This window comes from Hyperoodon ampullatus (assembly GCF_949752795.1).
Source record: "Hyperoodon ampullatus genome assembly, chromosome: 5".
In the NCBI taxonomy this organism is placed as follows: domain Eukaryota; kingdom Metazoa; phylum Chordata; class Mammalia; order Artiodactyla; family Ziphiidae; genus Hyperoodon; species Hyperoodon ampullatus.
Genome location: NC_136918.1, coordinates 73,789,977 through 73,816,047, shown reverse-complemented (window position 1 = coordinate 73,816,047; position 26,071 = coordinate 73,789,977). Strand labels below are relative to the sequence as shown.

The window sequence follows — 26,071 nt, the reverse complement described above, 5'->3', positions numbered from 1 at the left end:
CCGACCAGGACGCTGGGCCCAGCCGCAGAGCTGCCGGGGCGCGTAAGTGCCTGGCCGCGGCAGGGGCGCTGGCCATGGACACGGAGGCGCCGGGTGCGGGCGTAGCTACTGCCTGTAGAAGCAGGTGCTTCAAGAGCCCTCACCGCGGGTTACACTCAGCATCTTTTAGGCTTAGCCGTTTTGGGGGCGCCATGGACAAGGAGACACTCCCATTTAGGCGAGACTTAAGTCCCGTCAACTTCTCAGGGTTAAGGGGAGTTGGGTCCCCAGAGACCACGCCCCCCTTGGAATCACCCTTAGCTCCCTTGAGAAGCCTGAACTTTCTTTCTGGTCAGCCTGGAAATAATTCTTTAGAAGCAGCACTTTCTAAGGAATGAGTGACCAAAACGTGGTCTGCCAAAGACACGCATTCGAGCAGCAGATTTCAAAGTGCCTATTTCTAGAACTAGTTCCTGTCTCTCAACGCTATTTTTCGTTTCTCCTCAAAACGAATGCCTGCAGCCAAGAGGCTCTGCCTGACGCCTGCAAGGAGCCAAGCCCGCAGGCCAGGCCCAGGCCCCGCCCTCCCGGCACTGCCCAGCCCCTGCCAGCAACACCCTGCTCATGCCAGGCGGGCGGGCTCCGGACAGGGTTGTCCCTCTTCACAGGACTTTTCTAAGACAATGCACACCTTCCTCAGGGGACCTCCCGTGCCACCCTCCACTATCCGCTGCTTCACCCCCGTTCCCAAGTTCCGCTGCCAAAGGCCGGGTCTAGGTGAGGCACGCAGCTTGCTGGGACGGACTCCGCAGTGTGTGGGGGGGACGTGTGGGTGGAAGCCTGGGCCTACCTGGTCCCTCAAAGGGCAGGAGTTTGGAGGGGACGGGGTCCGCGGCGCTCAGCGGGATCAGGTAGAAGTCCTTGACATGCCTGCTGTTGTTTACCACGACGCCGAAGCGGCCGTGGCTACTGAAATAGGAGTACAGAGAGATGTAGGCCACCTCCTCCTCCTCCGTCGCGGGGTGGAAGCGGATCAGACACAGCTCCTGCAACAAACAGAGGGCGGGGAGCATTGACCTGCGGCCACTCGGAAAGGCAGCCCCTTCTCCTTGCACCTAAGCCCCCAAAGCAGGAGGGAAGCGAGGAGAGAAGCGACCAGCCCTGATTCTGACTGTCACAGCCCTGCTGCCCAACACATCAGAACAATGAGCTGCTGAAGAGGACACAGGCCCGAGTCTCAAGACTGCTGGGTTTGATCTTGGTTTCGGAGGACCTGCTTTAAAACTACTTAGCCCCGCTGTCCTCAACACAGAGCCCACCTCCTGGGGCTCTCGTACTGATGGGGTACTCTGTGTGCAGGGCCAGTCTGGGGCAGCGTCTGACACAGAGCTAAGTGACCACTAAGCGTGCGATGAGCTGCCCGCAGCTCCGAAACGGGAGGGCTGAACTAGACCAGGGTCATAACCCTTCTGTGACCCCAGTGAAAACCAGAGCCCCTCCCCCAAAGAGCACTGCACACGCAGACACACAGCTGCGTCCGCATCTCAGCGGTTCACAGACTCCAGCCCAGCCGCCTCCCCCGACCTCTCCTCCATCAGCTCAGACAAGAAGGGACAGAGCATCTGTATTTCTAACTCTGAACCACACACACGCCTTCACAAAGCTTCCACCGTCGTGCTACTCAGACCCCCCTTCACAGGTTAGCCAGCTATCAACTTCAACGTCCACCTGCAAACATCTCACCAACTAGAGACAGTTCAAGTATTAACGTGCAAGACGAGATGTCAAAGAAAGAGCCGTGTGTAAACAAACCCCTTCTTCCTTGGGTGCAGAGGTCAGACTGTGGGCAGGTACCTTAGACACCGAAGACCTGAGTTTGCCGACGTAATCCCAGACTGTCTTCGGGGCAATCCGTCCGCCGATGTGAATTGTGTCGGGCAGATCCTAAGTGAAATGAGCTCTGATTCAATGGCCGGTGGAACTGTGGCCGTCACAGAGAGACAGACCCCAAACTACCCGAGATTCACAACTAAGACAACTGCAACTATCCCAAACACAGCGGCAATAACTGTGTCAAATGTTGCTTAGTTGACTAACATCCGGGATTATGAGTGACCAAACCCAAGGGTGGTAGGAGGATAAGCTTCTGCTAAATAGGATGACATTTAGCAAAGTGTGTTACTGTTGTCTTTTAGGAACATACACATACAGGAAAGATCCAGGTATGTCTCAGAAGAGACTGAGCACTCTTTCTTAAGTCTGAAATGCTAGTGCTGTTTCGTTAATTTTGAAAAATAAAAGACCTGTCACGTGTGCCCCTCCACACCAGGGCAGGTCACGCGTGCCTGGCCACACCTGCAGTGGGCACATGCACACCCAGCTTTTGCACAAGCTCTAGCGGAACAAAGGGAGAAGGTAGACAAGCTTCAGCTTTGTCTGATTTCTCATTTCAATTTTCGCCACTGGCCAAACTGCGTAACCTGCTGACTCGGCCCGGCAACCCCTATTTTGCCTTCAGAGGTGCTTGTGCGTCCAGACACTCAGCAGGAAGGTGGTCACACGCCTGACTCCAGCGCGGCATCAGAGTGCCTTTGGAAAACGCGCGCACGCATGCACACGCACACACACACTTCTCTCCCTCCTGGTTCTAACCTCACTGAGATAATCAATATATCCAGAGACAGGAAACGCCTTAGTGACAAACTTCGCTACACTCTGCATGTTAATGAATCCTTTCCAAATGGTGCTGAGTTGAGACAAAAAGAGGGTGGTATCTTCTTCTGGAGGGGACTGGGACTCCGAGATGCTGTAAAACAGAACCACAGAAAATACGTGAATCTTTCTCTGCCCAAAGAATCCCCAAGATTTATTTATTTATTTATTTATTTGACGTGTTTATAAAAGCAAAGTGAATTCCTGCAAGTTTTGATAGCTTACTTTTTCAAATTAATTACCTTCATCATAATGATATGAACACATTCTGGTCAAAGAAATATAAACTATATAGGCAATAAACTGGATGGCTGTAAATTCAAATTCCAGTTTTCAACAACTATATGTCTAAGGTGATAATTAGTCATCCTAAAACTGAAGCTTTAAAAAAACGCCTTTCTAAAATAGAAAATTGAGGAGAGTTGTATATCTGAGTGGATTTCCGAGCCGAACGACTGAATCACTCATTACTGCTCCTTCTGTTCATCTGAAAGAAAGGCCACAGCTCAGCTGCTCAGACCGCACACGGGGGCAGCACCTGATGCTTGGCGACGGCGGGACCGACAGCAGGTATCTGGGCTCGGGCAACGTGGACGGCTTGATCAAGATGGACTTGGGCACCGTCACGGAAGTCGGCAGAGGCTTCGGGACATCCTGTTGGGGCTCTGCTGGGTGGGCGCTGCCTGGGCGGGCTGCCGAGGGAGCCGTGCCCGTGCTCGGCCTGCCTGGTGCAGTCCTGGGGTCTCGGCCGGACACCGTGACTGTGGTGAGCACTGCACCGCCACCAGGGGCCGGGCAGGGGGCGCCTTCCAGGGCGGACGGCACGGGGTGGCCATCCTCTGGAGGCACCAGGAGGGATTTTCCCTCCAAATGGGCGCGAGCAGGGCTTTCCAGGTCTGGCTCCAAGGTGTTTTCAGGCAGAGTTTCTGGGGCCGCATCATCGGCTGAGCTGAGAGCAGGCTCAGAGGCAGAGCTGTCACGCTTGGACTCTGAGTCCTCCTTCTTGGTAGAAGTTGACCACTTTTGTCTTCGCAGAGCTGGCTCATCTTCCGACGATGGAACCTGACCTGGAGAACAGAAGGCAGGCCTTCGTGAGAAGTCCCACACATTGGAGAGCAAAGCCTTCCCATGGGTAGACAGACAATCACTGCTTTAAAACAACAACACTATAAAGGGAGGGGCTCACTTCCTAAGCTTGAAGAAACGATTCTAGCCTTTCCACTGTGTGACTTGGTTTGAATGCAGCCATCCTGAGAAGGGTCTCCACAGTCTCCCCCCAGATCTGCTCACCTGTGCAGATCTTACAGTTCCGGTCAAAGAGGTGCGTGCGGTGCTGCCCGGTCGTGTCCTGCAGCGTGCCGCCGCCAAGGCCCAGCAGCGGTACCGCGCTCCTCTCGGGGGCCGCCCGCACCGATTCTTGCTGCCCCTAAAGCACAAGAAGCAGAGGAGGTCATGTCTTTCCCACCCCCTCTCCAAATGAGCAGCACCCATGGAAAAAACATCTCACGTGATTAAGAACCACTGAAAAAAGAGGAAAAGGACTACTGAATACAAGTCCTCGAGAAGCAATACAACTACACACACTTGTGTCAGCTCAGTGTCTTGCCCAGTAATTCAGGCACCTAACAACGCCTGGAACGGGATCATCTTTGTCAATTCTCGTGAGCACTGGAAATCCTAAACGCTTACATCACAATCTGATACTGGTGGAGAATCTTCCATATCGGGAATAGTTTCCGGTTTAACGGTCAGCTTCTTAGTCTCATTATGCAAGTTAGTTCCGGACTCCATCACCTAAGATGAAAAAGACAGACAAACGTAAACCCTTAGCCCTTGTTTCCCAAGGGGACTCTCTCATGCCAACAGGCTATTAATTCACTCTGGGGTGGGGTTGGGGGCGGCGTTGGTGTCAGGCTTCTGGCATCCGCAGCCGCCTCTCCCGTCGGCACACACAGGATTGGACGATCTCTCTTTCCACATGGAAAGCCCTTTGGAGACAAGTTCTTCTGGCTTCATTCTCACAAGTTTTGCCAAAGAGATTTCTTCACGCAGAACACGATGGAAGAGCCCCTGTAAACAAATATCTCTTGTTCACTCGTTCAAAACCCTCTAAGATACTAGAGAGGATGTGGAGGTGGGCAGCAAGGCAAGCCTCTGCCCCGCGGCAGGACGAGGGCCCGGAGCCTCCCATCGATGCTTGGAGAACAAGGGCCCTGAATTCGGGCACCTCATCTCCAGTATCCCACTGCACTAACCCTGCTACAAAGACCACTTCACAGAAAACACAATTGACTGAAGAAGGTACACTGTTAGGGACAAAGGTAGAAGAAATCCCTTCTGCCAGGGGGTTAACAAGGCGAAATGGAAAGTCAAGAGTATGTGCCCTGCTTCTAAACACAGGCAAGAGGTCAAGAGGCCGATCCAGACAGCGTGGGCCCCGGCAGGCACACAGGCGCGCAGGTGGCAAGAACCTCAGCTGGCGAGCGCCTGGCCCCACGGGAACAGCATGCCACTCACCCGCAGCCGCAGGGGGACCCAGTGCCCTAACCCAGGCCTGGGCAGCCCCTGGCCAGGACTGCCCCCGCTCCTGACGGTCGGACACGCACCTGGTTGTTGGGGTCCTTGAGGTTGAACATGAGGTTGCGGTACTTGCTCTTGTACCGACTGTCTGTGACTCGGAACAAGTTAAACATCTCCTTCTCGAGGTGCAGTGCAATTTTTCCTACTTCATTTTCTGTCATGATTAAGTCATCGCTGTCAGTGACTCTAGATGGAATGAAGAAAGCCCCACGGTAACTGCTGCACTTACCATGCCACATGGGATCTCAGCTCCCCAACCAGGGATGGAACCCCGGTGCCCCCTGCAGTGGAAGCGTGGAGTCTTAACCACTGGACGCCAGGGAAGTCCCACATGGGACATTTTTCATAAACAGCAGGGCCATCGTGAAACAACCACCCTTTACGTGGAAAACTTTCCACTTTAACAGATAAGAAACAAAGTGGAACAGCCTACCTTTTCCACAAGATCTCCTTCAAGGAGCGTCGTATGTTTTGCCAAATTTGAGAATTTGGCTGTGACGAGGCGGGCCGCGCGGGGCCCAGGCGTCCCGGGGCTGGAGAGGCCAGGGGAACCGAGGTGGTCCCAGGCTTCCTGATGGCGCCCACCGAAGCAGCGGAGCTGGGGAACTTTCTGGAAGCAGACGTGGCAGCAACAGGTGCCAGCCTTGCCTGCTTGGCCGAGGGAGCGCTGCCCGAGTGGGAGGGGGCAGCCGAGAGCCACGGCCTCTTGGGGATGGTGCCCTTGAACCCCGGTGGCAACTTTTTGATGGCCGGTTTGGCTGCCACCGCGTTTGCAAAAGGAGGGGACTTCTTTGGAAGGAGACTTCTGGGCGAGGGTGGCTTGAGGCTCCCCGAGGAGCCTGGAGGAGCCACCTTCTTCGGCACCGCCGCCACCGCCGCCTTGGCCTCTGCGCGTCTGTCCTCCTTCACGGCTGAAAGGAGAGGGGCCGCTTAGTGAGGCAGGGGTGCAGGGGACCCCACACAGCATGTGCACCCGAAACCAGCAAAGCTAATAACCAGGCATCACTGTGAGACACATTTAAAGAGGATTTTTAAAGTAACTGTTAAATTCAGAAAAGGAGTGTAAATAGGGCTACCAGCAACATTTACGATAGTGAACATACTTTGTTTCAGAGAGAAACGCTTTAGTATTAAAACATTTACTCCAACCGATAAACCAGTAAGCTATCAAAGGCTTGATGTGAACCGTTAGCTTAGCTTGGAACTCCAAGGCCAAATTTCGCTGTATCAAGAGAAGGCATAGATTTCAAAGACCACTCGCATGGAGAGTCCCAGTGCAGTTTTTGGTGAACAGGAGCTTAGAAACTCTTCCCAGGGTGGATCAGACACATTCTCTTCGAATGCATATCCAAGCCCCACCTCGGGGGCCCTTGGGGCACTGGAAGGACTAGCGAGAGTCCACCCTGGGGTTAGGGGCTCACAGGTGCTCATCGTCCTCTTGGACAAGAGTCAACTGGACACGGTTAATAAATATAGAGAATGTTGGCAGAGAACTGCAACATGGGGGGAGACCAGTTACTTTTACACTAGGAGCTCGGTGGCAGGAACGCCACCTGCTGTCATTCACATTCCCATTCACACCCCTCTAGTAGCAGCTCGCTATTGGGTAAGACAGTAGGTTAGCACTTTTAATGCAAACAAGGATTACAGCCCAAAGCTAAAATGAGAATCTTTATGCCAGTACTTCGCATGGACTGATTCCACTTAATCCTGTATCAGACCATCAGAATTACAGTCAGAGGCAAGCAAGGAGGTTCATCCTAAGACCAGTCCCTCGGTCTCAGGGGCGGGCGGCCCAGCAGACGTCCATGGGGAGCCGTGACGGAGAGCTGGGGCGTGTTCCCAGATGGCCCCGCTCAGGCCCACCGCCCAGAACGTCTGGGACCCAGGGCAGAACGGGGTGGGGGGGGCAGGCAGGTCCAGGGAGCAAGCCAGGAGAGCACAGGGACACCACCTAGGGCCACGTCACACAGGACCGACGGAGAAGCCGCCTCCCCAGGCGCAGGCTTTTCTCAAACTACCCACAGCGCAATGAGCCCCCACATGCTAAACAGGAGACTTCGAGATGCTCTAGCAGCCTTCCGATTTTACACAGGGCTTGAACACCCACCAATGCCAGTCGGCTGCCGGTGCTTCTTGCAACTGTCCTAGTGAAGCAGGGAGAAAATCTGAAGTCCGGGGACAGAGGTGAGACCCTGTCTACAAATAAGGCCTGACCCCACAAGAGCCCCCAAGGCGTTCACAGCCTACACCCTGCGTGACCATCCTGGCCAAGGGCCGAGCGCTGCCCTCAGGACTGCCTTCCTCCAGCACTGGTCAGGCCAGTTCAGCCACAGGTGTTAAAAGCCCAGGGACCGCAAGAGTTTTCCATTTCATAGTACAGGTGAAATTACCTATGTTTAGAAACTTTGCAACAGCGCTACACACATCCAAAACTTAGAACCGTGTCAGAAGTACTTCATTGTCATCAAGCAACCATCCTGACTGCAAATCTCCTATTTTCATCTCACAGAGCAACCCCCCAACCTTATGTCCCCTTGTCCACGGTGTCCCAATCACTGGCCCCACGTGTGCCGGCACCCCCGGGCTATGCTGTCCAGGCTTTCCCAAGACCACCCGCTCCCCGCTGAGCAGCACGCTTGTGCTCTACATCCACCCTGCTGGCTGTCACCCACGTCCCGTCAGCAAGTCACAGCTGTCTGACAAAGGACGAACTGGCCACGTCATAGGAACTAAGAAGTATCTTTCTACGTATATTATTCATCAGCTCAAATCCATATTCCTAAGGCGCTACCATACCTCAGTACATGGAAACTTATCTTTACCAGCTCAGCCTCGGCTAACGGGGTCCACAGCACTGAATCCAGGCGGGGGTGGGGGGGTGGGGGGAGAGACTGCTAGAGCTTAAGTTAAATGAAATGGACAGAGGCCCCTCTTCTTGGGGGAAGGAACGAGAGTGGAGTGGAGCAGGACGCGGCGCCAGCTGTGACTGCCAGCAGGGGAAGAAGGAACAAACCCGTCCGGATTAAAATCGAGTCCTAAAACCAGCTCACTCACTGACTTTATACGAACTTTGCTGAGATTATTTTATTTTTTTTTTTTTTTTTTTTTTTTTTTTTTTTTTTTTTGTGGTATGCGGGCCTCTCACTGTTGTGGCCTCTCCCGTTGCGGAGCACAGGCTCCGGATGCGCAGGCTCAGCAGCCATGGCTCACGGGCCCAGCCGCTCCGCGGCATATGGGATCCTCCCAGACCGGGGCACGAACCCGTATCCCCTGCATCGGCAGGCGGACTCTCAACCACTGCGCCACCAGGGAGGCCCTGAGATTATTTTAGTAGCACACTTTTAAGCAACTCTAAAAAGCTGGCCTAAGGGGCTTCCAGAATTCTCAATGAGGCACCCATGATGGGGCCTCAAACAAATCTTATCATGTGACATTTACATTGTTTCAAGTGAGAATTCCTGTCAACTCCGAACACATTCACTCCCTAAGATCAACGCTCCTACTGGTCTAACCGGTGTTTTGTCTCATGCAGGGAAAACAGAAGCCAGGAGCTTAATTTTAGGACATTCACAGTACAGGTGATTAAAGTGACCTGCTATCCAAGAGTGGTAACGGCAAAGGAACGTACTCTATTTAAAAAGCAGGGGATGGCTTTCCTTAACCATTGTGCGGCTCTTCTAGAAGATTAGCTGCTTCTGGCTTTTAAAAGTCAACTTTCATTATCCCTCACCTGCGTCTCAGAGCGTATGTAAGTATGATTACAGAAATAAAAAGTTGGTCAAATGTGGAAACTGGTGGACCCCGACAAGTCAGCTCTATCCCTCTTCTACTTGGAGGAAAAATGCTCAAAACAGAAAACAGTTGCATGTGGTCCCACCGTCAGCTGGATGCGGGTTAGCTGCTGCTGGAATGGCAGTGACACCATGTAGTGCCAAAGCTTCTGACAGTGACAGAAGCATTACTTCTGAGTAGAGCTAAAATCACATTTGCAAATTCTTCATCCAAATTCCCTTTTAACTGTATTATGTGTATACATTCACAGAAGAGCAAGGCGTAAACAACCGACCTCGAAGCGCCAGTTCTAGAACAGGACAGCAGCCCACCAACCCCCGGCAGAGTGGCTCCAGCAGTGGCAGGGCCCCCAGTGCTGCCAGCTCGAGGCAGGGTGACCACCTGCCCATGTGCCGGACAGAGACGGCCTCCTCGGAACGTACACCCAGTCTGGGCCATCCCGGGGGCTGCCGATGGGGAAAAGAGTGGCCCGAGTTCCAGGCCAGGTGCTGTCTCGGGGAGCAGATACAGGAGGAAAGGCTGGCCGGTGGCCAGGCCACCGCCCCACATGACGTCGTTTCTGCTGGGTCTGGCCATTGGTTTCTACTGGAAACGACTTGTTTGTGGTGAAGCCCGGCAGGAACCAGGCAGGCCGGTGCGCTCAGGGACCAGCAACAATCTAACTGGCTAACTTCCCAGTAAGCATGAAACTGGGGGCCTTGCCACACGGCAAGGTGGGCCATGCTGCTATGGCATTGCTGGCCACTGGGTGGCACTGGTGGGCCTTCGAGGGGACAGGAGGAAAAGGGAGTGGAAGCTGTGTTACTGGGAGCAGCCAGTGCTGTGCAGCAGCACAAGGAACCGGCGCCTGGCAAGAGCCGAGTCGCACCGCACAGCACAGCATCGCGCGGCCCGCGCCCACTCACAGCTCAGTGACAGCCGTTGCCGGGGTGGGCCCTCACAGGGACCACTGAGAAACCCTGAGGGACGGTCACTGCTTTATACCTTTTGTCCTGCCCCAAAGAGGTGCCAAGTTACCCTACAAATCCCCAGATATGAGGCTTTCAGTCACACTGACACGGTGGGGGGTAGTGGGGGAGACACTACTCAGAATGATTGGCTGTAAACGCCAAAGGAAGCGAAGAGCTTCTGATGTGACCAGGCGCCAAGCAAGCCCTCGTGGTGCAGGTCGGAGCGTCCCCTCCCCCCCGCCATTCCCACAGGGCCCCAGATCCACCCAGGCTCAGTGGTGAGGCCGAGGCAGCTACCGCCACAAGGCCCGGGTAACGTAACGGGACCAGCCAGGGCTCAGAGGACACAGTGGACCAGCGGCAGGGGTTGGGGGGAGTGGACTCTGCTCACTGTGACAGCGGTTCTAATTTCAGCTCAGCCTGACACGTGTACGAAGACGCTTCTCATTACAACTTTGTTTCTTGGCTGTCAAGACTTTAGTGTGAAAATTCAAGTAGCAAGAGAGAACCATTTTACTTTTGTGCCTTTGCTTAAATAGTTTGCAGTGAATTATTCCTGTAGAAGTTATGCTTACACAGAAACAGAGACAATCCCCACCCAAGACTTGGGAGGCCTGATCTCCATCTCTGGGGCCCTCACGCCAGCTGCCCTCCATCGCTAGGGGTCTGTATGTGGGTCCACAGCCAAACTGCCACGATCTGGGGCTACACAAAGCTTGTCCAGATTGACTTTTTCTTACTGATGTGCAGTATTTGAGCGACTTACACCTCAAGAGAGGTGCACAGAACCGGCCGTAACAAGCTTGCAAAAAACCAAGTACGCCTCCGGAGGCAAATGGACCCTTCCTTCTTTTCAGAGTTTCACAGATTTTGAAAACCAAAAGCCAATTCACGTTGGACTGGTAATATATGAAAAAAATGGTCACATCATCCTTCAGCACGAACCACGAGAAGGAAACGGGGCCGAGGCTGTGTGTGAGGCAGGCGTTCCACTCTCCTGTCTACGCCAACTGGACTGGCGGGGACTGGCCGCCAGACCTGACACTCAGCTGCAAGTAGAGCTGCTGCTTTCCCTCATCTCCAAAACCCGCCAACAGGCACTTCACCACTTTGACAAGGTTCAACTTTAACTGTTATCTGTGCCTGCACCATCTGCTACTTCAAGCAACATGATGGGGTCGAGGGCGTGATAAGACTCTGGGGCACAGAGCCCGCGGCACCTGCTGACCCCGGCGGGTTTAGCGGCCGTTACCTTTGTGCTCGTCTTGCTGACGCCTCCAGGTGCACGGCAACGCCCCGACCTTCGCTGACAGAAATCAAAGTGGAAACCCTTCTTCTCGATCTTCCAGGTTTACTTCTTTAACTTTCAGAAGGTAAGACTATGACTACGTGCACGGTGAGGTGCAACACGCAAAAAATCAAAAACATTACTTTACAGCTTCAAGTGTACCTGAGACTCCTACACCGTGTGGGAGGGTTTACAGCTGCATCTTCAGAAAGATCCCTTGGGACTCGATGCCACCTAAGGGACTCTGCCGCGGGACCGTCTGTGAACAGTGCCACAGGAGATGCAGAGCCCCAGAGGCCACATGAAGGCCAAAGGGCAGGTGAGGTGAGCAGGACCAATCCCGCTAGAAACTTCTACCCCGACCCCCCGCTAAAGCACAAGAACTAAGGGGGGCAGCCAGGATACATCTGAGGGTCTCTGTCAGAAAAAGTACATGTACATGCAAAACCTTCCCTGCACTAATTTTCTGAACAGTTGGCTATTAAAAAAAAAAAAAACCTGTAAAAAGTAAAACACTTAAAAATACAAGAGAATGCCAATGACCAAGAAACTTCCAGGTATTTGGATAACATTAAAAACAGCTGTCAAGGTAAATCCTTATCAGGACAAGTTTTGGTTCTCTCTCCAAATGGGGGGAGCAAATTGGTGAGATGTACAAGGCTGCTTTGTCCCCACCCACATTTTTTTGCCACTGCAGATCTGGAAGAGACAGAGAAAAACAGCTCGTGTAGCTGATAAAACATGCCTCTCCCACCGTTCCATTCCTACCAAACACCCCTTGGTCCAGGCAGCGCCCCCCATCTATGTCACCATGGGGACCTGTCTTCTCTTACTACCTGTGAAGCGTGCTCCCGGAACTCACACCACCGATCCCTGTGAAACCCGCGCCCCCAGATCCACTTCGCCACAGCACAGGAACCGGACATGTGGCACACGGAGACCACGGGGCAACGCTTACGTCAGGGCAGGATGCTAACACATCACTGGACCTGGGTGCACAGGTTCTGCCAGGGGTCCCCATTTCAATTCTCAAACCTACATGGAACTGCAGAAATCTGATTTCCCAGTCAAAATTTATTCAGGTCCCCAGAGTTTCAAGTCATCTCGGAGCCATTTAGGGAGCCCCCAACATGGGACCATGTACCTATGCCTAACACAATTCCACTTCCAAACCCTAACCAACCAGGGCCACTTTAGAAGAACATCTTCAGCCCTCTTCGTGCCTGTGCCTGGACAGTAACGAGAGGCGATGAAGAGGAAACAAAGAGAAACCATGAGGAGGACTACGAGACACAGGGACCTGGGGGGAAATACAATGGCAACTGTTTCCCTAAGTTACACTGTTTTTGTTTTCAGAAACTCTGGAAAACAATTTAAAAAACTCATCAGAGAACAAGTGGGTGTTAATCCCATCACTGTGAGGACCTTAAGATCCACTGACTGCCCCACGAGAGAAGCAGGTCAGAGCCTCTGTGTAGCAAGGTCTTGCCCACGATGCTCAGGAAAGGCTGCCCTGAACCCACAACCCAAGGCCAGTGCCAATGGCCTGGGAGAAGTGGGGTGGGGGCAGAGCACCTCCAGGGGCCGCACACTGGCTGCCTAAGGATCCACCCAAGACCTGACCCGAGTCCAGGGCAACAGGGAAAACGCCCCCTCCGAAGAGCTGTCCCGGCATCACCTGCACCCAGAAACATATCACGCTCTGCAGCCAGGGAGGCGGCTGGGGGCGTGGTGGGGGTGCAGGGCTCTGCTGAGTGTGTGCGGGGGGCCCCCTCCCATTGTGCCTGTGTGTGGGGACCCGCGGAAGGTCCACAGCCACTGCCACTGTCAAGTAATGGTTTGGGGAAGAGGCAGAGGCACAGCTGCTACTCACCGAGGCTCAAGTCGGGTGTTGACCTTCGACCTTTTACACTCCTCCCAATCATCTTTTGGGAAGAGGACATTTCTGGGATAACAGAAAATGATCAGAAGCAACTAGCTCAACAGCATGTCCCTTATGCAGGCTACAAGCTGTGGCTATCCATCCACGTACTTCTGAGACGTAAATGTGCTACAGTCATCAAGACAGTGTGGTGCTGGCACAAAAACAGAAAGATACATCAATGGAACACGATAGAAAGCCCAGAGATAAACCCACGCACATATGGTCACCTTATCTTTGATAAAGGAGGCAGGAATGTACAGTGGAGAAAGGACAGCCTCTTCAGTAAGTGGTGCTGGGAAAACTGGACAGGTCCATGTAAAAGTATGACATTAGATCACTCCCTAACACCATACACAAAAATAAGCTCAAAATGGCCTAAAGACAGAAATGTAAGGCCAGAAACTATCAAACTCTTAGAGGAAAACATAGGCAGAACACTCTATGACATAAATCACAGCAAGATCCTTTTGGACCCACCTCCTACAGAAATGGAAATAAAAACAAAAATAAACAAATGGGACCTAATGAAACTTCAAAGCTTTTGCACAGCAAAGGAAACCATAAACAAGACCAAAAGACAACCCTCAGAATGGGAGAAAATATTTGCAAATGAAGCAACTGACAAAAGATTCATCTCTGAAATTTATAAGCAGCTTATGCAGCTCAAGAGCAAAAAACAAACAACCCAATCCAAAAATGGGCAGAAGACCTAAATAGACATTTCTCCAAAGCAGATATACAGACTGCCAACAAACACATGAAAGAACGCTCAACATCATTAATCATTAGAGACATGCACATCAAAACTACAATGAGATATCATCTCCCACCAGTCAGAATGGCCATCATCAAAAAACCTAGAAACAATAAATGCTGGAGAGGGTGTGGAGAAAAGGGAACACTCTTGCACTGCTGGTGGGAATGTGAACTGGTAGAGCCACTATGGAGAACAGTATGGAGGTTCCTTAAAAAACTACAAATAGAACTACCAGATGACCCAGCAATCCCACTACTGGGCATATACCCTGAGAAAACCATAATTCAAAAGGAGTCACGTACCAAAATGTTCATTGCAGCTCTATTTACAATAGCCCGGAGATGGAAACAACCTAAGTGTCCATCATCCAATGAATGGATAAAGAAGATGCGGCACATATATACAATGGAATACTACTCGGCCATAAAAAGAAACGAAATTGAGCTATTTGTCAGGAGGTGGATGGACCTAGAGTCTGTCATACAGACTGAAGTCAGTCAGAAAGAGAAAGACAAATACCGTCTGCTAACACATATATATGGAATTTAAGAAAACAAAACGTCATGAAGAACCTAGGGGTAAAACAGGAATAAAGACACAGATCTACTTGAGAATGGACTTGAGGATATGGGGAGGGGGAAGGGTAAGCTGTGACAAGGCGAGAGAGAGGCATGGACACATATACACTACCAAACGTAAGGTAGATAGCTACTGGGAAGCAGCCACATAGCAAAGGGAGATCAGCTCGGTGCTCTGTGACCATCTAGAGGGGAGGGATAGGGAGGGTGGGAGGGAGGGAGACGCAAGAGGGAAGGGATATGGGAACAGACGTATATGTATAACTGATTCGCTTTGTTATAAAGCAGAAACTAATTTAAAAAAATGCGCTGGGAAGGTGGTCAGTGAGGAGGTGATGTGCAGAGGAGGGGGGTGGGGCAGAGGGAAGAGAAACCCGGCCTGTGAGCAGAGCCACCACCTCCTTGAGGCCGGGCTCCCCGCCCCTCCACCCCAATCTTCCCTCAAAAACCGGGAAGTCAGAACTGGGGATAAGTAAGCACCCACCCCTCCCCCAAACCCCGCCAGCTTTCCTTTCTCACTGTGCGCCCTACATCTGACTCCACACTCCGAGCCTGGGGGCAGTCTCCCGATTCTCGTCCACAGACATGGAAATCAACTGAATTGAAATCAATCACCCAGGGTTTTGTGGCTACACCTCGGTTTCCCTTTCATTCTGTCACGTGCCTATAACCAATTGAGAACATTCAGCCCAGGATTCCAACATGACGGCTCCCCACCCATTCACAGCTGGGCGATGCTTATATTTAGGTCCACTCGTAACCCCTGTAGAGGCGCTACGGTGTAGAGGTGCTACAACTTGATGGATGTTTGCGACACGTTGTTAGCAGGAAGTTCTTGCTTCAAACAACCTGAGGTGTATTGAGACTCATTTTAATACAGCAACTGGTTAATTCTATATTTAACCACTCACTCCAAAAATCCAAAAATAAATACACAAATAAATATGTATAGAAACATATACACACACAGTATTGCTTGGCGGTTTACTTGCAACTCCATTTCTTAGGTCTTGGGTCATTTACATTCTCAAAATGCATCTAGTTATGCAGTCTTCTAACCACACTACATCCACGAGGCCTTCCCTCAGGCCACTGGCCTAAACAGCCCGCTGAGAGGAGGCAGCAGCACGTGGCTATAATCCTGGAATTTAGGGCCATTTAACCTCTTGTGCTTTTAAAAAAAGTTGCAAGAGTATAAAAGATAGCATAAATAAAAACACAAAATGACCTTAATCATAGAAAAATAAGAATAAGATGTGCCCCAGAGCAATTTAAATTTCTAAAATTTAATTTTGGAGAATGAGCTGAGAAAAAGAAGAAGGAGAAAAGATTCAAGTTGCATGATCTCATCTGGGATTGCAAAGGTCTGTCTGAACTTGAAGCCTGGGTGGCATGACCCAGCAGTGCACGCCAAGACTCCTGGCCTGGGTGCTGCTCAGAGTGGACAGACATTGTGCTCACTTACTTTCAAGCACGGGAAGCAGGGTAAACAGCCTTCAAGACTGGCATGTGTGTTTCTGTTGTGTGTAGTATGTGAATTGGACATTAAAAAAATTCCGGTTCGGTCAAGAATAATATAACTCCTGCAAATCATGCTTCAGTTGAAAATCAGCTACAACACTACTGTGCTAATAGTAATAGGTTCCCACAATATACAAAGAAGTGAGGGTCACGTGTGCTGGGAGCAGACTGTGTGGAAAGGCCCCCGCGTGGAGAGCCCACGGCGGTGACGGCGCAGTGGTGAACACCTGGATGACAGCGGACCCTGAGTGCCGGGCAGCGCGCCCCCTTGTCAGATTCTGCTGAAGATACTACACATACTTACCAGAGCCTGATAATAAAGAAAAGCAATTAAAGACATCAGTCGTCGGAGGTGAGACATTCAGCAACGGGGCTGGTACAGCTTTTTGGAAACACGGACAGGAAGTCCCGACAGACTAAGGATGGGCACGCGGGGCTCAGGTGGCCTCCTGGACTTGGGCAAGGGCTTTGATCTCTGCAGGTGCAGCAGAAAACACGGCTAGAACTCCTAGCTCTGGACAGGCCCGAGTGCACGGCCGTCCAGAAAGACCGGGAAGGGTCCAGAGCTCCCCCCCGGCTGATAACAGTGGCGGCCAGGGGGCGGCAGTCTTTTCTGGCTTTACTGCATTGTACTTGTGGTCGCTGGCCCACGACGGCGTGCTGCTCTCACAGGGCGGCTCCTTAGCGAGGACCTCACTCCTTGGAGGCACCACCGCCACCTTCCTCGCTGTGTTCTCCTTCTTGTCTGGAGCCGGTCTCTTGTGCACAGAAGAGATTTTAATGCCTGCCTGGATAATCAGTAAAGCCCCAATCATGAACGAGGTCAGAAATTAACCTTTGCGCATTTCACTCTGCAGTGAGGGTCACGACTCAATCAGCTCCTGGACCATCCTAAGCCCAATACACTGCATCTGCTCAGCAGAGGGCTTGGCTACTCCCCCACATCCAGCAGGCCCGCATCAACATCCGAACGATGACAAGGTCCCTGACACAACAACCCGTCAACCTAGCATCCTGATGACGCGCTAGGCCGCCAGGATAACCGAGGGGCCGTGGAGTGAGGCAGTGAAGCAAGGCGGAGAGCACGACAGACCGGGGCCCCGTGTGAGAACGCGCCCAAGCAGCACTGACAGGCAGGAGCTGCAGACACAACAGCACGTGGAGAAAGGACAGGCGTACAAACGACATCCCTGTACCCTACCGGGCACTCAGTGCGGTGCCCCCAGAACCCACTGGCCACCCCGCTGTGTGTCAACTCCCCGCACAGACTCCAGCAGGGACCACTCTCCTCCCAGCGGGGCTGGCGTGTGGGTGGACAGCTATTCCACGCAGCAGCCGGTTCCCACGTTTCTATCAGTTAATCCCTCGGCAGGAGGCGGAGAAGGAAAACATGAGAACACGTGCCTATTTGTCATTTCGACAAGAACACTGGTGGGCAAGACGGAGGGCAGTGTGAAGGTGCCTGCATCCCGTCCGGGCCTGTGTGCCCTACACTCTCCAAATCAACCCACCGAGCCTGTAACCTCCAGACGCCCATGGTTTGCACTACACAAATGGTTGGTTTCAGTCAACTTACCTGAACGCTCCATTTCTGAAGAATGATTTTTTCCGGCCTTGTCTTGGGTTTCTTTTTAGGTTTTGGTTTCTGCTCTTTCCCTGCGCTCAGGAAGCGCATGGTGGCCGCGGCGTGTTTCCGGATACACTCGCTGCTGCAGTAGACAGAGTCGGGCTGCGCCACGCTCGAGCACCTGGGGCCAATGCATCTGGCGGCACCAGGCGCCTCTAGGACCTGCAGGATCAGACGTGGCTTCAGTGTACTCACCCACCGGGTGGGTACGGCACTTTGTAACAGAACTATTTATGGTACCGAGATGACTGCTTTTAATCATGTATGAAAAACTGTGAATAAACATGTACCTTTGTTTATTCAAAACACACACATCTACCTCCCCTGAGGAAGGCCCTCGGCTTCTTACCTGCCCTTCAGCAACGCAAGAAGGGCGGAACCCTAAGCGGACCCGGCGCTCACGCTGCGCACTTCTGAACACAATGGGGTTTCACACCACAAGTAGGTTCCCTTATCGGGCAAATGGGCAGGGATTTTACCAACACATTAAGATCCCAAGTGAGAGGATTCTGAGTTAGTCCAAAGGGTCCAACTTCATCAACTGAAAACCCTTCAAAGAGGAACTGAGCCTCCAGAAGATAGAGGATTCCACTGCTGCCTCTGCTGAGAGGGCGCCCATGCCTAGGCTCGGCGGGCAAGCTTGGGAGACGACACCCAGGACACCCAGTTAAACGTGGCTCTCAGAAACAACAGATCACTTTTTGCTATTATCAGGCCACAAAAATTGCCCGGGATATATTTTTCATGCTAAACCAAGTCAGAGCTTTTGGAAGTGGATCTTTCCCCAGCCGAGCCTCTGATACCTCAGGCCCCACAGACACCTGGAGGGCAGTCTTGTAAGACCCAGAGCAGAGGGGGCCCAGCTAAGCCAGGCCTGGATTTCGGAGCTAATAAATGTGTGTTGTTTAAGCTGCTGAACAAGTCTGTGGTTGCCTGCCGTGCAGTAGGAACCTGGTTCACTACAAGGGCTGAACACAGCTGTCCATGATCACTAGAGCATGTTCTGATGGTCGAGACTAATAACATACATGAACATACCCCTCCAATGTACTGGAGCAAAATCTTAAATCTCAAATTATGCACTTAATTGTTTTTCCTCCACAGAATCCAAGTTTTGCTCAGAGAAATACTTAAGTTTCTGGGTAGTCTCAAACACATCAGCAATCACAGGACGTTTCCTACTGACTTCCATTTCCATTCATTCTCTTCCTTACCAGTTATCATCATACTTCCACTCGATGCCTCCTCATACGCCCGTGACAGGTAAAATTTAAACGGTCCAGCCCTCGAGGCTACCTCAGTGCAAGGGGGAGACGGCGGGAAGCTAGGACACGGCCACCGCAAGGTCGTCTGCATGCCCAACACTGGCTAGAGCACGGGCTGTGGGGGCGGCATGGGCCCCCAATTCAAGGAAGGCCTGGGGTGAAAACATGCTCTGAGTAGGACGATCATGAGAGCCTCAGACAGCTCTCAAGATGCACGGAATCCATGACAAAGCATCACGGCCCTTGGGCAGGAGACACGAGTGAACAGACTTGGGAAAGGAGAAAACACAGCTGCACAAGCACTGGTGAGTGGGAGAACACCATAACAGAGGGCGTGCCAGCCGCAGCTGTCTTGTCAGCCTGGGGACCTGTGCGGTCACCACCGCTGGCCTTGGCATCTTGCTGCGAGGCAGGGACTAGACCACTGGTTCTCTCAAGGCGCTGACGGGTAATATAGGTGCACACGTGCCCCCGTGACTCAAAGATAATTTTGTTTGTTCACATATGTACGTCAAACTCTGGATCCATTCATGAGAAAACTTAAGGGAAGACTTACAAAAGTGAGTCCACTTATGGAAAATGTTAAGTCAGTAATAACAGCATAGGAGATAGATATGATGAACAAACATAGAGAAAGAATAGACAGGCGTGCCAGCCTTAAGCAGGTGCATGGACCTGGGAGCTCGCAGAGCCCAGCCCCGCGCCCAATGCCACTCCTGGGAAAAGCTAACTTATCTCAGGAAACAAACGCTTCTGTCTTGATGTTTCTGCCAACGGCAGCTGAGGGCTCCACAGTCACCTCTACCGCTGACCTTGGGAGACAGGTACTTACGGGCTGGAATATCTTGAGTTTTTTCTTGCAACTTGGGTTTGCAGCTTTCTCAATTCTAACCTTAATTCCTTGGTCTTCATTCGATTTCTGCTCCACGATTCCTAGACTTGTACAGTCCATGCCGTCGGCATCTGCAGGTCTCGACCTCGAGTCCTGCGTGCCTGTGGTCTCGGAGCTGGGCTCGTCCTGCACTTGCAGGATGGTGCAGTTTGGGCAGATGTAATCCTGCCCGTTCCTTTCCAAGAGCCTCCCTCGAGCCTCAGAAATGCCCACACAGTCGCCATGAAACCATTCTTCACATCGGTCACAGCGAATCATAAACCTGGAATGATAAAATAAGGAATGGAGATTATTATTAGTATTACGAATGGAAAGTGAGAGACCAACTCAATTTTAAACACAAGTCAAATTTCAACATTCTATTATGAAAAAAACAAAAATATTACAGACACGTGGACAGAACAGAATAAAGAGCATCCACGTGCCCCTCTCAATTTTACTAACATTCAATCAAATTTGCTTCATCTTTTCTTTCAGGGGAGCACTCTGCCCTGGACACCACAGTTCTTGTCCACAGGAGGGCAGCCATGCCTTTACCCGCCCCCTCCCTGAGCTGCCCCAACGTCCACACCACAGCCCAGTCGCAGCCGCTCTGGAGCAGCGTCACCCAGCGAGCTCTCTGGGACAGCAGATCCTCTCTGGTCCAGGCCGCCCTGTCTGTGGCTGTTGGGACCGAGGCAGCCAATGTCCCACGCCAGCCCCCACCTTGGTGGAGGGTGTGGCTCTTGGCAGTGCCCACCCATGCCGTATTTGTTTTTGTTTTTTGACAATGACTTGCTCGTCTTTCCCAAGAGAACAAGTCCCTCATTCAGGCCACCCTGGGACTCTCTAAACTAAGACGAATGGAAAACCCTCTCTGGCAATTTCCACACCTCGGATTCCCCCCCGGAGGCCTGGGCAGCCACTTCATCCCCCCACGACCCACCTGTTGTTGTGAGGCTGGCGGCACAGGCAGTACAGGGCATTGGGGTCGTACACTTCACATGCGGGCTTGTGTCGGACTGCGTCTCCGGGTTCCTCTGCATTCCCCCCTGGGGCCGCCCTCCCTTCCAGCTGGCTCTCTCTGTCCATTCTCGCCGCCTGGGACGCAGCCCCCAGGTCGGCCTCCGGCTCCTGCGGGACGGGCCGCGAACCCTCCATCGCATCGCCTGCCTCAGCATCCACGGTCTCCACCGGGTCCTCCTCCCGATGCTTCTTCCTCAGGCGGTTCTGGATGCCCTTTGGGGGCCTGTCGGTGGGCTCCTGCTCGCGCTTTCTCCGCAGGCCATTCTGGAGTTCTTTCAAAGTCAAACCGTCACTGTGGCTATTGGAGGTGTCAATCTCGTCGCCACGCCCTCTGGCCTTTGCCGAGGAGGCCGTTCGTTCCTTAGCACCCGTGCAGCCAGACCTGGGACCGCTATTCCCGTCCGAGGTGCTCTCCATGCTCCCCTCGGAGGCGCTCTCCGCTTCTGTCACTGGACAGGATGCCGGCTCCACTGAGGCCTCTAGGGACACGGAGGTGCCCCTCCGGCCCCGGCGCCGAACCGTGGTCAGGAACTCCTCCACCCGCTCCGTACGCTTCGGCTGCCTTCCGCTGCGACGCAGCGACGGGCTCTGCTGCTGCCCGGGCAGAGGCTCCAGGGAATCCACCTCCGCATCCCTGGCCCCCTCGCGCTTGCCGATGGTGGTCCTCCGGAACCTCCACGTCTTCCTGAACACTTTGCTGGTGGGCTTGATGGCCTTGGGCGCGTCCTCACCACTCGGGTCATCCTCCTCGTCCATACCTAACAGGGAAATGCAACCAAACCACGCCAGGCGTCAGCCAGGGCCGCGGTCCAGGCCCAGGACCGGCACCCACCAGCCACGACAGCGCACCAGAAGGGGCACCACCCGCACGGAGGAAACCCAGACACAGTGAATCGCAACAATTCTCCACCTACAAAAACCGAAGGCTTTTCCTAAAGTGCGCTGAGAGGATTCAAGGTGATCTCTGAAGAAAAGTGTAACACTTACGGAGCTAATGTTCAGTAGAAAAACACAGCTAGCAAACCAAATCTGTGCATCTGTCGACTGCTGAGGACCAGGATTTGTACAAGATGTAGCGGGGAAAGAGGAAGCGAGCAGCAGTGCTGCCAGGACAGGACAGGGTGGCGGGTGCCTCGGGCTCTCCCGCACAGAGACGCGGGGCCCACCTGGCTCTGCCCGCAGAGCTCGGTGGACAGAATGCCGTGCTGGCTCCGGGCCTAGTGCTTGGAAGCCCCGAGCTGCGTGTGAGACGTCTGACCACGCTGCTGGAGGGATCACGTGGAGATGGGGGATTCGGACCCTGAACACCCACACCCAGCCCCCGCTGAGCCCTGCCCAGATTCCCGAGCCACGACTGTGTTGACACAAGATGGGCCCATCCAGCTCTGCACGCAGGGTCTGCAGCAGCAGACCATCAGGACACTGAGAAAATTCTGACCCACGCAGCACCTGTGGTATTTATTTCTTCTCTCCTCTTTCTAACAGACTGTTTAAACGGTCGTGTTTGTGAAAACTTCACTCCTGTTTAAAATGAAAAAGCCTGAAAAAGATAGTATATACCTTGAGAATTTTTTCCCAAGCTGCGCGGGCTTCAATTACATTTAAATGCTAACGATGACTCAGGTTTTACGCCATGATCCATCCCAGGGGAAGGACTAGTACAGAATGGAAACCTTCAAACAGAAAACACACAAAATTAAAAATCACACGTAACTGAACTCTCTTTTTCGTTCCCACTAAGTATGGTCACCTCCCATTTCCATGTCCAGCTCTGCAACTCCCCCACCCTGGGCCTGGGCCCACACTCTCCCAGGACACTTGGAAGCTTGCAGGAGTAGCTGTGGCATCAGCACCTGTGCCACCAAGGACCACGCCACTGTCCTGGTCACCCAAGTCTTTCTGCAGGAAGGACTCTCCTCTACAAAACACAGTTCTCACCAGAGACAACATACAACGTCATCGTAAATGCACTAAAGAAATCACCCATGTAAAAATAAAGTAGTGCTCTGAATCAGATTCTTAACACACAGTTAGACACTCTTCAAGAAATCTTGGGCTAAAGCTTAAACCACTGCAAACAAATACTAATGTCACATCAGTTTCTTTACATATAATGCTGCTTTTGAAATAGAAAACATGACATCTAAACTGAAAATTGTGTTGCTGGCGTTTAACACTATTGCCACGTTACCTGCCCCACACGGAAGCTTGGGCGCTTCTTCCGACTTCCTAGGAACAATGAAAACCTGGCCGATGCAACTGCGGGGTCCAAGGGAAGCGCCAAGCCCCGAAACCCTGCTGCTGCCGGTCACTATTCACAGATTACAATGCAGATTATCTCGAGACTGTCACCACGGAGTAAGCTCCTAAAAGAAGACAACAAAACAGTTTAAAGATTTAAAGCAACTATAACTAAAATCATGTTTAAGAAAAAAAAGGCATGAAGCTTTCCAAACAATCTCTTATTTGAATGTACATTACATGACCCACAAAGACACTGGGCGAGTCGACAAACAATATCCACAAAACAAAGTCCCCTGCTTCCTTAAGGACTTTTAAAGAAGGGAAGATACTTTGACTACACTCTCAAAGCAGGGGGCTGGAAAGGCCTCCGCTTGCGCACTGGTGGGGAGGAAGCTGGTGGGCAGAGGGCAGAGGCCTCAGTGGGAAGGAGGGTTTCAAAACTGATCATTGGTACCAGCTGCTTTCCAATTACAATCGTACTTTTAAGATGGACCCAGGTCAGTAAAAACCCAGAGACAGAGAGAAAGGAACAAAACATGAAAAGATGAACACAAAAATTACACATGAAAGTCATTATTTAGAAATTCTTTTCTTTTTAAATTTATTTATTTAAGTTTTGGCCGTGTTGGTCTCTGTTGCTGTGCGTGGGTTTTCTCTAGTTGCAGTGAGCGGGGGCTACTCTTCGTTGTGGTGCGTGGGCTTCTCATTGCGGTGGCTGCTCTTGTTGTGGAGCACGGGCTCTAGGCGCATGGCTTCAGTAGTTGTGGCACGCGGGCTCAGCAGTTGTGGCTCGTGGGCTCTAGAGCACAGGCTCAGTAGTTGTCGCACACGGGCTTAGTTGCTCTGCTGCATGTGGGATCTTCAGTTCCCTGACCAGGGATCAAACTCGTGTCCCCTGCCTCGGCAGGCGGATTCTTAACCACTGTGCCACCAGGGAAGCCCTAAAACACTATACCTATGTCATCCTTTTAGTTAAAAATCTAAGGAAGATTTCAGAGGACTAATGTGATGATGATTGAACATCACCGGGGTACAGCTCATCTATGTGTATTTACATATTGAAAGAACGTTTCTCCTCCTGTGCCCTCATTCAATCACGATACCTAGTTTGCTCCACAAATGTGTCTCTGTTTCTAGGTAAGTCCGCAGTGTTAACATTTTAACACATTTTGCTTTCTAGACCCAGGACTCCCTGCCCGCAACTCACCTCTTCCTCACCTCACACCAACTGCCTCCCCTCTAACTGTGGTCTCCTTGGGTGACCTCAGAGCAAACATTCCGTCCCACCTCCTTTTAAAGAGATAGCGACCATCTCACTCTGGTCACCCCCGGCCCCCCATGGCCACCACCTCTCTCACATATGGTCAACCCATCTCAAAATGAGAAACTTCTCAGGAGAAACTGTTCAGAACAGTGAACATGTATAAAAGCAAAGAAATTACGATGGTCTCAGGAATTAAAAAGTTTTTAAGGTTTGTGTTAATCTCAACCACCCACCCAAGAAAAAACCCATGCCTCTGGATTTGACTTCTGAATCATCAGAAAAGGAAAATCCAGCTATTTCTGTTAAGTGGAATGAAGTACTTTATTCAGAATAGATCATATCATTTTAGATCATCTGGTTCATTTTGGTTCTTTTTTTTGATTTTACATTTGCAAGATCGCTTTCATAATTTCTTCCCAGAAATTCTAAGGTAAAATTTCAGGTCACGAAACAAAAACAAACTCCTATGATCAAGGCAAAAGTTAAAAGAGAAAAATTGTGTTCTGTTCCTAACACAACTTAAAATGTGGGTCCACACACAACAGCAGGTCACCAAACGGTGCTCACACCGTACTAGTAACAACTTTTCCCCAGAGGAAAAGAACGGTGGGCGGTCATCCCTGAAACTGGGAAAAAGAAAACCTGGAGGCAAACATGATGCACTGAGATACTTTTAGATCTTTACATTTCTAAGTGCAAATGTCCTCTCAGCTGAAAACGGCTCCACTTCCTAAGCAGACCTAGGAATACCAACACGAAACCTTAGGTTCCCCCAGGCCACCCAAGGGCAGGAAGCAGCCCACCACCTCCCAGGCAGCTCTCCAACGTTTTGCTGTCAAGGTCCCTTTATACCCTTACAAACTGAGGACCCCAAAGAGCGGCTGCTCATGTGGGATATGTATTTCCAAAATTAAACCTGAGAAAGGCTTTCAGAATTGTGGATGTTCCCTGATACCACATCAAACCTCGACAGGCCGCAGTTCCATGAAAACTACTTGGGACACGAATCTGCAACCACAGCCATGAATGCTCCACACCTTCCTGCGTCGTAACGCACTCTGAAAACAGCTTTTGCCTATGTGCACGGTGGCCAGTTGGACACGTGCAGAGTCCACACGCTGGCACATTTCATTAGACGACATGAGACGCATCTCTTAATGTGAGCGCCCATCTCCTGAAATGTCTTTCATTACTGGGAAGCCATCAAGCTCAGGGTGGCAGATAAAAGCTTTTCCAAATGCTAATTTTCCTTTAACACCGGAATTTTGTCATCAGTAACAAATATAGTCAGTTGAATTCCTCGAGTCTCACGCTGTGCATCTTCGAGAAAACGCCTGACACACACCACCTGAAAAATGCAGTCCATCGGCACTGCTCTGCGGCCCCTGGCTGCGGGCGCCTCTGGCCCTTCAGGGGCACTACCAGGAACCTCTGTGCCAGCAGTGCAAACGCCGACCCGGCAGGGCTGGCTCACGAGGCCGACTGTGACCCTGGACAGGGCTTCTGAGCTCTTAGCCTCCAAAGGGTTTCAAAACACACCATTTCCGGTAGCTCAAGAACATTCTGGATACACGCCAAGCCCTCACACGAATCCGCACTCCAGTGTCAGAGGAGAGGAAACATTTGCTTCCACAAAACTGTTCTAAAGCCCCACTTCGTTTTCCCTTCAGACTATACAACCCTTGGAAAA

At 51.8% G+C, this 26,071-nt stretch overlaps 1 protein-coding gene across 1 annotated transcript in view; it reads right to left on the bottom strand.

The window, feature by feature from the left end:
* Positions 1–21,629, bottom strand: part of LOC307053649 (death-inducer obliterator 1-like) — a gene marked incomplete at both ends in the record, with an annotated part of 29,963 nt that extends 8,334 nt beyond the window's left edge. The window contains 13 exon segments of the mRNA XM_079705150.1: positions 830–1,025; positions 1,834–1,923; positions 2,632–2,785; positions 3,230–3,758; positions 3,982–4,117; positions 4,381–4,485; positions 4,645–4,761; positions 5,298–5,457; positions 5,705–6,182; positions 16,635–16,872; positions 17,661–17,873; positions 19,809–20,130; positions 20,794–21,629. Of these exon segments, the coding sequence (XP_079561276.1) occupies positions 830–1,025; positions 1,834–1,923; positions 2,632–2,785; positions 3,230–3,758; positions 3,982–4,117; positions 4,381–4,485; positions 4,645–4,761; positions 5,298–5,457; positions 5,705–6,182; positions 16,635–16,872; positions 17,661–17,873; positions 19,809–20,130; positions 20,794–21,629 (3,574 nt within the window).
* Between the last annotated feature and the right edge of the window lie 4,442 nt (positions 21,630–26,071).